Below are 12,683 nucleotides of genomic sequence, written 5' to 3' on the forward strand. Positions count from 1 at the left end.
GGCCGCAGGGGCTCTCGTCCACACCATCGCTCAGACCTGCCGCACAGCCCTTTCCTTCTTGGGGCCCCTGTCACAGCCGGCTGCCTGTTGTGTCACCAGGTGCGTGGGTCGGCACTGTCATGCCAGGTGTGGAAAGTGCTGCTGCTTACAGGTCCTGAAGGGCCTACCAGCTCTTCTCCCGCTCTCCAGGGGACGTGAGGTACAAGACGCACTAGCGTGTCCTGTACTGGAGGGGGCGTCCTGACGTGCCTCAGGCTGCCGAACTCCTGGAAACTGTACTTAGAGCACTGGCCTCTCAGTCTGCACAGGGCCTGGGCCTTTCCAGAAACTCCCACACACTGGCCACTTTGCACGTTGCGTGTGAGTGGGTAGTGGGTAGTGGGTAGCATAATGTTCCTAATGTCGTGGGCTGGCGTGACGTTCTGCTGAAGGTCCAGATGTTCTGCGTTGATTCAGGCTGTCCTGATACAGCTGGCAGGAGCATCATCACAATCTGTGGCAAAATGGTAAATGGAAATTGTTCCAAGTGAAAGTGTGGTCCTCTGTAGGGATAGAGATGGAAAAGAGCCCAGCGCTCACTCTGTCCACATGCCCTGTGCCTGAGGCCATATTAATCCGCTCTAGCAAAGGAAACCATCCGACGTGGAGGCTGTCACTGGGGCTACTGCTTGTGTTCCTTGCGGTTCATTGTTCTCCCCCAGCATCCGCCGGTTGCGTGCAAGGACCGGGTTGGTGAGTTAGATGGAGACTGTCCCTGGTCCTGTACGTTTTTAGGGGGAGTATTGATACAGTATTGATATCTGCCATTCCTCAGGATGGAGTATTTTTCACTTTCTACTTGGGTGAGGGGACAGGACAGCGTCAAATTTAGAGGCTTCCTCTTGGCCTCTCCACTGTACAGCCCTTAGCCACAGGCCAAGAACTGAGTGGACCCATGGAACCAGACCTGGCCCAGGATTCCTGTTTACAGCCTGGCCCTATAGGTCCCACTCTAGTATGTGGCCCATGATGACACTTTGGGTTCCTGGGTAACAGCATAGCTGGACCCTCTTCTAGCAGTTCCTAGAGTATCTGGGTATTCCCCTTGGCCCAATGTATGTTTACCCCCGAAAGAACTTTACCGAGTATGATCTCTGCGATGTTGCTATGTCTCCCCCACGACCTCCCCTACCCATGGGAGACTGCGTTCAGCCACCCCTCCAGCCTTCCTGCTAGGATACTTATGCTTCCCTCCAACACCCCGCAGGACTTTGCTGACTAAGTGCTCCCACGTCCCTCTGTTCTTTGGTGGTCCGCCTTTCCCCTTACTCTTGGCCCAGTCTGTTAGCTCTGGCCAGCAGAGCGGCCAGCCCTGAACTTCTCCATGATGTCGGTGCCCCTCACCAGCACTGTCCTGTTGGCCTTGGCAGTGGAGTATGCTCTGGGCCCTCCAGGGAGCATCAGCATCCCATAGGTTTTGGCTCTTCATAGTTTCATCTGCTCTACTCTGTCCACTTCTCTGAGCCTTTTACTCCTGTCATCTGGTGCTGGCCATGGAACTGTCAGCAGTTCTTCCTCATTTAGTGTAGACTTTAGCTTCCTCCTTGGCCTCGTAACCATCTCTAGAGGCTGTTGCCAATGTGTTAAAGCCAGTCTCCTGAGATCGTGCTTCCAGTGAGCAAAACTTCTCTGTCCAAGTTGACATTCTACCCTTGTTGGCCCGGGACCTCAACGTTCCATCTTATGCACAACGTTCCATCTGGTTTTTGCTGGGGCGGTTGCTGTGTCCTGCACTCTCTTCAGAGCATAGTCCCTCTCCTGCCTTAGCTGGCCCAGCCCATCTGAGGCCTGGCGTGTCGTGACTTAAGCCTTACTGGCCCAGCAGCCAGGAGAGGAGATGGGATGCAGGAGTGGGGATATGGGCCTGTCTTACAGGACGGAGGTCTGAATGCAAGGAGGACATTCTTGCTCTTCATAGGAAGTAGTCACTTGTGCAGGCTCAGCAGGTTCAAGGAAATCTAGGGATTCAAGATTTTTAACCCACATGTCCCTCTCCCAGCTGCCACAGGTCGTTCTTTGCCTGTCCGAGTCAGGCCTTAGCATTCTAGCAGGCAAGAGATGAGCAGCTTCTTCGTGTGCTACAGAGCTGTCCTCTGGCTTTCACACTTAGTGCTTAATTGTTAGTTAATTTTTCTCAGTTTTTTTTGCATTTTTTCCAGAGGTATCATGGAAGGCTGGCAATGCCCACAATTCTGCAGGCCTTATCAGTGCCATTTCCCCATAGATCTCAAGCACCAGCTACTATGTACACTCTAATGCCTTCCCTCTTATGGTGTATCATCCCACTTAGCTCTTGCACTGTCGTCACCTTGTGCTCCCTCTCTCCCAACTTTCACCAGTGTCATGTGCTCGTTGTCAGCCAGGTGGGTGACACAGCTCCAGATTCCCATGTAGCACCTTCCTCGAAACCGTGCTAGCACCAGCTGTCACCGACTGGCTTCCTTTGAATCGAACTGCGTAATTATTTCTTAGGTTATCCCTTTGGGATCCTCACCTTGGGGAATGGAGAGGACAGAAGCAGGAGTGGGCACAGTAAGAAGTGCACTGTGATGTGTCCCAGCAAAGGCCCCGGCTAGCCTCAACAGGGTTCTCCAGAGCTGGGATGGCCCTTCAGCATTGTCCTGAGTTGGGGAAAGGGCTGGGCCTTTATAGTCCTCGATGAGCCATTGGATATGGGCTGCCTCTGAAAGGAGGTGTGACCTGGGAATGCTGAGGTCACTCTCTGAGATGACTCTGAGCTAGCTGAGGGCCATCTGCTGACAACGTTACCAGCAGCCTTGCTGAGGTCGGTCTTAGGTGGCATCTCCCAGTGCCCCATATGTCATGACTGTCAGGCCCTGAGTTTGATCCTTTTCCTAGTTTTTCCGCATAGGCATTTATCCAGTATTAACTGATGAGCATTTTGTATGTTTCTGTCTTCAACAGAGCTTAGAAATATCAAGTTAGAAAAGAAGTAGACGTAGTGCAACGAATTGGGTTTCTTTGCGGTTTCCCAAGACCTATGCTATCTAATATAAAAGCTACTAGCCATGTGTGACCACTCGATTTCAAATAAATGAAAATAAAACTAAGAATTCAGGGGTTTAGGCACATCTGGCTAGTGGCTCCTGTACTGACTGACGTAGGTGTGGAACATTCCCGCGCCAGGGCCCGCCACTCTGCAGGTTCTTGTGAACCTCTCTTCAGGCGTCTTCTAGCCCTAAATATGTCCTTCCTTTTAGAATCTCCTTCCTGAAATTGTGCATGCATATGGTCTCCTTTTGCATGGTTTATTTTGGAATACTCTTAGACCTTCACAGGAAAATGCTGGTATCTGTTATTTTCAATATATATTTTCCAGAAATTTAGTCAAGGAGTTTAAGTCAAATGATAGTCAAGGAGTTTAAGATACGGATGAGCTATCTCTTCTGAAAGATTGAGAGGCCTATGTCTGTAGCCATCTGCCTTAGATAAGAATACTTAAATATCTAGGACGTTTTATAAAATCCTAATGATCTTACCTGGTCACTAAGTGAAGCAATGGCAAGTAAAATGGAAAATTGCATTTAGTAATATTTTATCACATTTGTTTCTCAAGGAGGAAAGCCAAGCATCTGTGACTTCAGTGGATCCAGTTTTTCAAGTTCCAATTTCAAAGGCAGTTCAACTGACTACAAATGATGCCATAAAAACCACTCTTCTGGTGGAATTGGACATTTCGGTAAGTTACAGAATTTATCTGTCAGCGCTGTTGTCAGGAAGCACGGAGACGTGCGTGCTGTCGTAGTCCACACACTCGGGAGGGAGGAGCGCCTCTACAGGACCTCTGGCCTTCGTTCTTGACCCCTCATTTTTCCTCGCCACCTCACACCCATTTTTTTCACTTCAGGAAGGGGCTTAACGTGAGGAGTGACCCTGCAGGTGACTCAGTTTGAAAGAACAGCGTTGCTCCCTTACCCAGTAAGCCGCAGAAGAGTAATGGAGTCAGAGCAGCATTTTCGGTGTGAGAGGAGTCCTGAGAAAGGCCCCTGCTCACCCGAGGTCAGCCAGTAGTTGGAAGTAGAGCTCAGGCCAGACGGGCCTACAGTGCTTCATTTTTCACAGTGGTGGTCTCATTCCTTTGGGACCCTGGAAGAAGTCATGGCCCGCTTCCCACCCCCCAGGAAAATAGTTCCATAGAAACATTTTTCATGAAGCTTTGGAGGCTCACGTGCTGCCTCTCACCTCTGTCCACAAGCCCACCCCTGCCCCAAACCACTGGCCTCGGTTAAGAAGCCACCTGCTCATCCTGTAATCTCGGTAAAGCTTGAGTTACGTCTTCGGAGTCACTCAGCTGTGTGTTTCGATGGAGGTCCTGGGAAGAGGGTTGTGCTTGCAGGAAAGGGTGTGTCAGGGCTGTGCGTGTAGATTTCAGTGAACCCCTCATGGGGAACAAATGACAGGCATCAAGACCAGTGGTTTTGCTTACATACTGTTGAGTAGTTCCACATTCCACATTTTAATATCCATATGGTTAAATATTCTTTGTCCACCAAAGCATTTGTTTTTTTATTCTGTTCTATACTTTTGTCATAAAGTGGTGAGGGTTGGCCAGTAGGTGGGGTCAGGCTGTGCCCTTCACAGGCCAGGGCTGGGAGCACGTGTGGTCAGAGGCTCTCTCCTCTGGAGACTCTGGAGGCTCAGTCCTCCATAAATAGCCGTGCGGTGGAGGGTGGCTCGTCCAGCCCTCGTTCATGCACGTGCCCAGCCACGTGCTGTAGTGTCCTGTGCTCAGTAAGGAAAACTAGTGTCATCTCCGACCCGTCTTCTTTCCCTAAAGAAAGGAAATTGAGAACCAATGCGGACAGCCCTAAATGGTTTCTCTCCCTCATCATGGATGTTTTTATAAGAGGGGTTTTTACATTGGTAAAACATTACTTACTGAGACACCTTAAATGAGAAAGCTTTTAACTAACATTGTAAAAAATAATGAAATGATTTAAAGCAAAACACTGGATAACTGGAATTTTTTCCTTTAAAGTAACTCTTTGGGTGCCTGGCTAGCATGTGACTCTTGATCTTGGGGTTATGAGTTTGAGGCCCATAATGTGTGTAGAAATTACTTAAAATTAAAAAAAAAATAATTTGTAATGAAAATAGATTCGGGGGACGCCTGGGTGGCTCAGTTGGTTAAGCAGCTGCCTTCGGCTCAGGTCATGATCCCAGCGTCCTGGGATCGAGTCCTACATCGGGCTCCTTGCTCATCAGGGAGCCTGCTTCTCCCTCTGCCTCTACCTGCCATTCTGTCTGCCTGTGCTTGCTTTCTCTCCCTCTCTCTCTCTGACAAATAAATAAATAAAATCTTTAAAAAAAAAAAAAAAGAAAATAGATTCGGGGGCACCTGGGTGGCTCAGTTGTTAGGTGTCTGCCTTCAGCTTGGGTCACGATCCCAGAGTCCTGGGATCGAGCCCCACATTGGGCTCCCTGTTTGGTGGGAAACCTGCTTCTCCTTCTCCCACTCCCCCTGCTTGTGTTCCCTCTTTCACTGTGTCGCTGTCAAGTAAATAAAATCTTAAAAAAAAAAAAAAATTTGTTCAGTTGGGCTTATTTATGTTTTTTACATTTAGAATCATTTTGTTTCTAATTCATATTTTTAAAGGATCATATAATAAAAGACATGCTTTTGTTACCCCACAACTAAAACTCTTTAACTCTTGGACTTTTTTTTTTTTTCCTCTTTCATGTTGGTTGTTTTCTAGAAAACAGATTTTTCCTATCAGCCTGGAGATGCCTTCAATGTGATCTGTCCCAACAGTGATTCTGAGGTACAAAACCTTCTCCAAAGACTGCAGCTCACAGACAGAAGAGAACACTGTGTCCACTTGAAAATTAAGAAAGACACAAAAAAGAAAGGTATACCCCTGATCTCTTCTTAGAATGTCATTGGGCTAATGGTGACAAGTCTAAGGACCCCCTCCCCAGCCCTTTTGTGATGGCTGCACAGGTGGTCCGAGGTTGGCCACGGGTTGGTGGGCAGAATCCCAGCACCCTTTCTGGTTTGTGGGTTTCTTAACTTTCACATCAGGTACACTGAATGAGAGGATGGTGGATTTTATGCTTATTTGGACACTACTGGACAGTAAAAATGTCCAGTAAGAATGCTGGACACTGTGCATCCAGAATGTAGCTGTATTCTTGGAGAAGCCGGTGGATTCCTTGGGCTCATTTGTTAGTTTGCTTTTTGAGTTAGCATTATTTTGTTTCTGAGTTATACAAGAGTAGTCCTAAAATAAACGTTTAGTATATGAACCTTTTTTAAAGTTTTTTTTAATCATGTGTATTTATTTGCTTAGAATCTTGAACTGGAGTTCCATCAGTTTGAAATCCTTTTTGAGAATAATACGCAGTGTTAGTGGACAAGTGCCATCTTTTGGCTTTTTGTTCCTTGGCTTTGGATAATTACCCTCTTGTTTGGTATACTTTGATTTGGTATCTTTATGAAACACACCAAAGATTTATCTTTGGTAGATTTAGGATGAGGCTAATAATGCTATTGAGTTTATGATTCTTTTATTATTTTTTTTTGTGTTTCTCCCACCCTGCATTCATTTTGAAAATTTTTTTGACTCCGCAAACATGGCTGCAAATCATGTTTACCTTGCTAGCACTGTAATGTGTACAGTTAATTGGTTTTTTAAGAAAGCAGAGATGTTTTGTTCTTTACTTTCTGTGTCACGGACTCTCTTCCTGTCTGTCTGAAAAGGAGCAGCCTTACCCCCGCATGTACCTGACGGACGTTCCCTCCAGTTCATTCTGACTTGGTGCCTTGAAATACGAGCAGTTCCTAAAAAGGTACTTTTCTTTGAGTAACTATTTAAAAGTGTACGAGCACTGTGTAGGATTTATTAAATCTGATATTTGCCCTTTGAAGGCTTCAAAAATAAGGCTTTCGTACCATGTTTTCAAAAATGGATCCTAAAGGTACATTGTATTTTTGCAGTTGTCATAGATATTTTTGTGTTGCACTTGTATTGAAATTTTGTTTTCTATTGAAAAAAGGTTTTTAAAGTAGCGCTTTTTCTTATTTTTACTGGATATCCACTTGATGTGCTACATTAATCAGTGATTCAGGTGACCCCACATGACCTTGTGTCAAGCAGCTGCCCTTCACCCTGACCCTTTCTGTGACTGTTGACAGGAAGTTCACGAGAGTTCAGGCTTTCCCCAACTTGTCACCCGTTTAATGTGTGAAAGCACATAATTCTTTACTGTTAAGTACATAAGTCTTTATGGGTGAAAGTACGTAATTCTTTACTGTTAAGTCAGAATTCATCAGGAAACATGAAAGGTTCTGGGAGATTCGATTGATGTTTGGATGAACGTGGAGAGAATGAGGCACTAGATGTCAGTAGGGTTCCGGGAGCGGTCTTTTAAAATGTGCTCCTATCTGAGCCTGTCCCTCATGTGGGTATGAATGGGGAGACCTCCCAGCTGTGCTTTGCCAAATTCGTATTGCCAGTGCCCATAAATAGTGCTGTTATCAGGCTGCCCTCCACAAGGCCTTTTTTATGCTCTATCTTATGAATGTGCTTTGCATGCAGTCTTTGGGAAGCAAACTCCTTTAGAGAGAGGCTCAGACCTAGATAGGATTTGAATAAATGTGGTAGTCACTGTGATGAGAACTTCTTGAATAAATACAGTCAGTTTCACAATTTTAGTTCAGCTTTACCTGTCATAAAGCATTGCAGGTAAACATGTTTTTCCTTACTATAAAAGTAATGCACTGATAAAAATTCTGGACCCAGAATTAAGTAACTTGGGAAACAGAAGTCCTTTATAATCAAATCCTCAGGCTTAATGCTTGAATTTTGTTTTGCTAAGAAAAAAATGAGATCTTCTAGTATGTATGCTGTTCTGTCACATCTTCTTTACCCAAATAGAACTTGGGAGTTTGTATACCCCAGATGGAGAAGGTCTCTTACCAGAGGTCCGCGCAGAGACACGGGTGCACATTCATCCCACGTGGTTTCCCAAGGTTGTTCCGCGTTTGGCTCTGAGCCCGGCATTTCGAAGAAGGCATGCGATGTGCTGGTCTCAGGGTAGTTTCGGCAGGGCTTCTGAGCGGGGCCATGGGGACCTGTGGCCCCGACAAGGAGTGATCCCTGGTGAGGGAGTCCAGGACACAAAGGTGCCTGAGCCATGGAATAAAAAGTCCCTGTTAGCATTTCACTTAGCATTTATGTAGATTGTGTGCTTAATTGCTTTGTTCTTAACCCTTGAGTGGTTAGAGCTATATGTGTCGTATTTGGAATATGTTGAAACCAGAAGTTATTAGCAAGTTTGGTCTTTTTTTTTTTTTTTTTAAAGATTTATTTATTTATTTATTTATTTATTTATTTTAATTTTTTTATTTTTTCAGCATAACAGTATTCATTATTTTTGCACCACACCCAGTGCTCCATGCAATCCGTGCCCTCTACAATACCCACCACCTGGTGCCCCCAACAAGTTTGGTCTTTTGTCCAAGAGTTTGGACTTGGCTCTGTCTTTGGCGCTTGGGATTCCGGAAGTTATTGCTTTGCTTTCTTCGTTTATATCCTCGTCCTCTTTCTCCAGTGAGTCTGAGATGACTAAGAGTCCATGTGTAGGAGGCTTCTAGAGGTTCTGGCCCTGCTGGTCTTTTCAGCCTTCGTCCCGTGTCCGCAATGCCTGGGGCCCACATGGAACTGCGTGTGGCCCCGGGAGCGAGCCTTTGCCTGCCTCCTGCGCATTCCCGCAGTGGGGCCTTCGGCTGATTCCTGCTTCACACTTTCTTCTGTGGGCAGCCCTCAGCCTACGCTTGCGCTCTGGTGCACCTTCGGCTTCAGAAGCCCCTGACCTCCTGGGTGTGCCCCTGTGGGGTAGTTGGCCTCTTGCACGTTGTCCCTGGCCGGTGAGCCCTTGTCAGCAAAGGAGCTGTCCTGCCCATTGCCTGTTGTATAAAGAGCACTTAGCAGTTGTCAGATGAACGCAGAAGTCTGGCTTGTAATCATCCGCTGAGAGAAGAACAAGCATTTTGTCTTGAGTTAAAGCGATGAGTTACGAGATCGCTCATCATTGTCACTCAGATATCGGACACGTAATTTGAGATCATACTTGGGACTGATGAGGTTGGTTTAGGAAACAGAAAAGGTGGCTAAAAGGAGAACATAGAAGGTGATTTTTCTTAACAGGCTGACATTAAAGCAAGTAAGTTAAATTCTCTTTTCTTGATCGAACTCCAAAGGGCGCTGTCACTTTTTCTTGGGTCACTGCGCACATCCCCAGCTCAATCCTAACCAGATTCTAGCAGCCTGGCCACACGAGGTACTTTCAGTCTGCTCCCTTTGTCTTGGCCGCAGGCGTTGTTACGAGCCCTCGTGGACCACACCAGCGACTTGCGGGAGAAGCGAAGGCTGCAGGAACTGTGCAGCCGGGAGGGCGCGGCCGATTTCAACCGTTTCGTGCGGGACGAGCGCGCCAGCTTGTTAGAGCTCCTCCTCGCTTTCCCGTCCTGCCAGCCGCCGCTCCGTCTCCTGCTCGGTGAGTGCCACTCCGCGGGCCCCTGTGCCAGCGGGCCTTCTGGCGCACAGCCCTCTGCTCGTCGGCCTCCCTCCACAGGCTGTCCGCACGCGGGCACACGTCTCATTGAGGAAACATCAGAGTGTGTTCAGGGCCGCCTGCGAGTGGGAAGGAATCCCTCTGCCAAGATGGCCTGGCTCCTATTTCTTCCTTCTGCCATCGTCACCAGCCCTTGCTCTCTCACGATAGCCAGCCCTAATTCTCTTTCCTGGGGTCAGCGTGCAGCATCCTGCTACTCAGTTAGCTGGTTTTCAGAAAGTTGTTTTTTTTGTTTTTTGTTTTTTGTTTTTAGTCCAACGTAACCTAAAAATGAGTTTCCCAACGAAAAAAAAGACTTTTTTTTTCCAAAGCTGACAAACATCAGATGTAATTGACAGAGGTGAATGCCGTGTGCTGTCTGTGTGGAAGACAGAAAGGCCGCATCTGGCCAAGTCCATCTCCGGGTTTGGTGAGGGCAGCGGGGACCCCCCCCCCGACCCCTGCCATGCCAGGGCAAGTGGCCTTGTTCAGAGTGCTCCAGGCTTGAAGCCAGGGCAAGACCTGTCACCAAATGCTCATATGTAAGGTGATTCTGGTTTTTGTCCTCACTGGCTCCTGGGGTCTTCATGCCCACAGAAGAGAGAAGATCTGCCTGAGGCACTGGGGTCAGCAGAAGGGGTTACCAAGGCAGCCTCGCTAGGGATCGGGGACATTTACGAGGGGCAGCGACTGTGAGAACTGGACAGGATTCTTAAACCTTGAGTACTTCCTGCGCTGGTAATTTTCTCCTCTCCTCTCTCTTTTCCTGTAGGGATAAGTAATAAAGTCTCCAAAATTTGAGTTTATCTTCGGTGATAGGAAAATGTGTATTGTGCTTTTCATTCTTAGGCTCCAGGATCCCCCGATGTCCAGTACAGTTCAGGCTGCTCTCCTTTATTAAGTCAGATCCTGCTTTCTCTCCCTTTTATTATTCCTTTTCCCCCTCAAAATGGCAACGTTACTAAATGATGTGGCTCTTCCCACTTGGCTGTATTCAAACATACACTCCTCCCCTTCTCCGTTCAGAATGAATGCAGGGGTCGGGAGAATAATCAGAACAGATGTGGGGAAGTTTTTAGAATTCTTGTAAAGCTGTCCTGCATATGACAGTGTTTCAGTTCTTTGTGTGGATTTCTGTGGGGTTTTTTTTTTAAGCTTGTATATAGCATTTATTATGTAGTTCTATAAAAAACTGATAAAAGCATTGAGACTTAAAGAAATTGATTTTCCACTTCTTTAAGTAAACATATCTAGAGCTTAGTATTATGTTGAGCTCTCTATTAAGCTTATTCTTTTATTTATTAAATTTTAGAAAGGTCTTTCTGAATCTTTGCCAGATAACTATTGAAAATATAGGCTTGAACAGAAAAAAGTTTCAGAGTTTGTGGGCAGTTAAGTATTCAAAGATTGATTCTTTGACCTGCTTTTACTTATTTATTTATTAAAAGATTTTATTTATTTATTTGACAGAGAGACAGTGAGAGAGGGAGCACAAGTAGGGGAAGCAGGAGAGGGGAGAAGCAGGCTTCCTGCTGAGCAGGGAGACCGATGATGTGGGGCTCGATCCCAGGACTGTGGGTTCATGACCCAAGCCGAAGGCAGGTGCTTAACCAACTGAGCCACCCAGGCGCCCCTTTGTCCTGCTTTTAAAAGAGCTCCAATGTATCAGAAACCACTGGGGCCTGGGTAACTTAAAGGTTTTATCACTATGCTCTCATTTTGTTGTTATAGAAATATAAGAAGGAAAAATATTTCCTTTTTTTATTAAGAAGGAAAGATATTTTAAGCTTAGGTATTTCCCTTTTCCCATAATCCTTAAAATAGTGATCTTTAACCTTTTGGGGGGTCATGATCTTATTTCAAATATGAAAATTCTGGACACTTCTGCAGAAAACTGTGTACACACAGAAAATTTAATGGGTTTCTTGATTCTGAAACCCATTCGTGGATGCTTTTATTATCCTTCGGTTTAAGAAACCAGCCTTTAGAATGACACTGATTTTAGGTAAAGAAATGCAATATGTCTGGTTTTTAACGTGAGGAATTGGAAAAAAATAATCAGTAGAGAATTAGGTACAGTGAATTTACACTTGCTCTAAAATATGATCTAAATTAAAATGTTATTTTGGGTGTTCTAAATAAGAAAAATCCAACTCAGGCTTGAATTTTTACAAATCCTTACATATAATTCTCAGTAGCAGTGAATTAATTGCTTGTGTGTTTTTTTTTTCCCCCCAGAACATCTTCCTAAGCTCCAGCCCAGACCGTATTCATGCGCGAGGTACTGATGTTTATTAACATACAACATCTTTAAAAATAAAAAAATAAATAAAGCATCTTTCTCCCAAAATGTTGTGGATCTCTGGCTTCCAAATCCTTATTACCCAGTGAAAACGTACCTGATTTGTGGACAACAGCAGGCATGGTAAGGAATGGAGGAGGCGGGTGTTGGGACTCCCGTCCTGTGGGTGTGCAGAGAATGCAGTCTCCAGCAGCACAACCACACTGTGGTCCACAGCCACGTTTCCCCAGGTCAGGCTGCGAGTGCCCCGCTCCACTACCTGCTGCCTTTATGGCCGTGCCAGGCCGTCTCCACTGGGCAGCAGAGGCGGGTGGTGGGGAGATGAAAAGTATCAATCTTACGGAGTCTTAAAGCAAACAGGTCGTTGGAAACTCTTCTGAATATCACAAAACGGGGGGCAGGAGTGGAGGAGCTTTTAAGTAGCAACAGAGCTCTTTCCCCTGAAAAGTAGATGGTAGAGGACAGCCCACAGGAAAAATCCTTCAGTTTAGGAAAAAAGGCTGCATCTGGCCTGGATGCATTAGTCCTGATACAGAGTTTAAAACTGACCTGTGTGTCTCTGCAGCTCAAACCTGTCGCACCCAGGGAAGCTTCGTTTCATTTTCAACATTGTGGAGTTTCTGTCTAACACCACAAAGGAGGTCCTGCGGAAGGGCGTGTGCACAGGCTGGCTGGCCGCGGTGGTCGCATCACTTCTTCGTCCAGACATGCGAGTGTCCCATGCTGAAGGCGGGAAAGCCCCGGCTCCAGAGGTACTGGGAGTGCA

At 46.3% G+C, this 12,683-nt stretch overlaps 1 protein-coding gene across 7 annotated transcripts in view; it reads left to right on the plus strand.

Moving 5' to 3' along the window:
- The window catches only part of MTRR (5-methyltetrahydrofolate-homocysteine methyltransferase reductase), a 38,378-nt gene that overhangs the window by 10,073 nt on the left and 15,622 nt on the right, over positions 1-12,683 (plus strand). For all 7 annotated transcript variants that reach the window (XM_047729714.1, XM_047729709.1, XM_047729713.1 and 4 more), the window contains 6 exons: positions 3,617-3,739; positions 5,757-5,910; positions 6,761-6,849; positions 9,378-9,558; positions 11,854-11,896; positions 12,483-12,669. In XM_047729714.1, the coding sequence (XP_047585670.1) occupies positions 3,617-3,739; positions 5,757-5,910; positions 6,761-6,849; positions 9,378-9,558; positions 11,854-11,896; positions 12,483-12,669 (777 nt within the window). The remainder of the gene's footprint in view (positions 1-3,616; positions 3,740-5,756; positions 5,911-6,760; positions 6,850-9,377; positions 9,559-11,853; positions 11,897-12,482; positions 12,670-12,683) is intronic.

Source organism: Lutra lutra, chromosome 5 (genome assembly GCF_902655055.1).
Source record: "Lutra lutra chromosome 5, mLutLut1.2, whole genome shotgun sequence".
Taxonomy (NCBI): domain Eukaryota; kingdom Metazoa; phylum Chordata; class Mammalia; order Carnivora; family Mustelidae; genus Lutra; species Lutra lutra.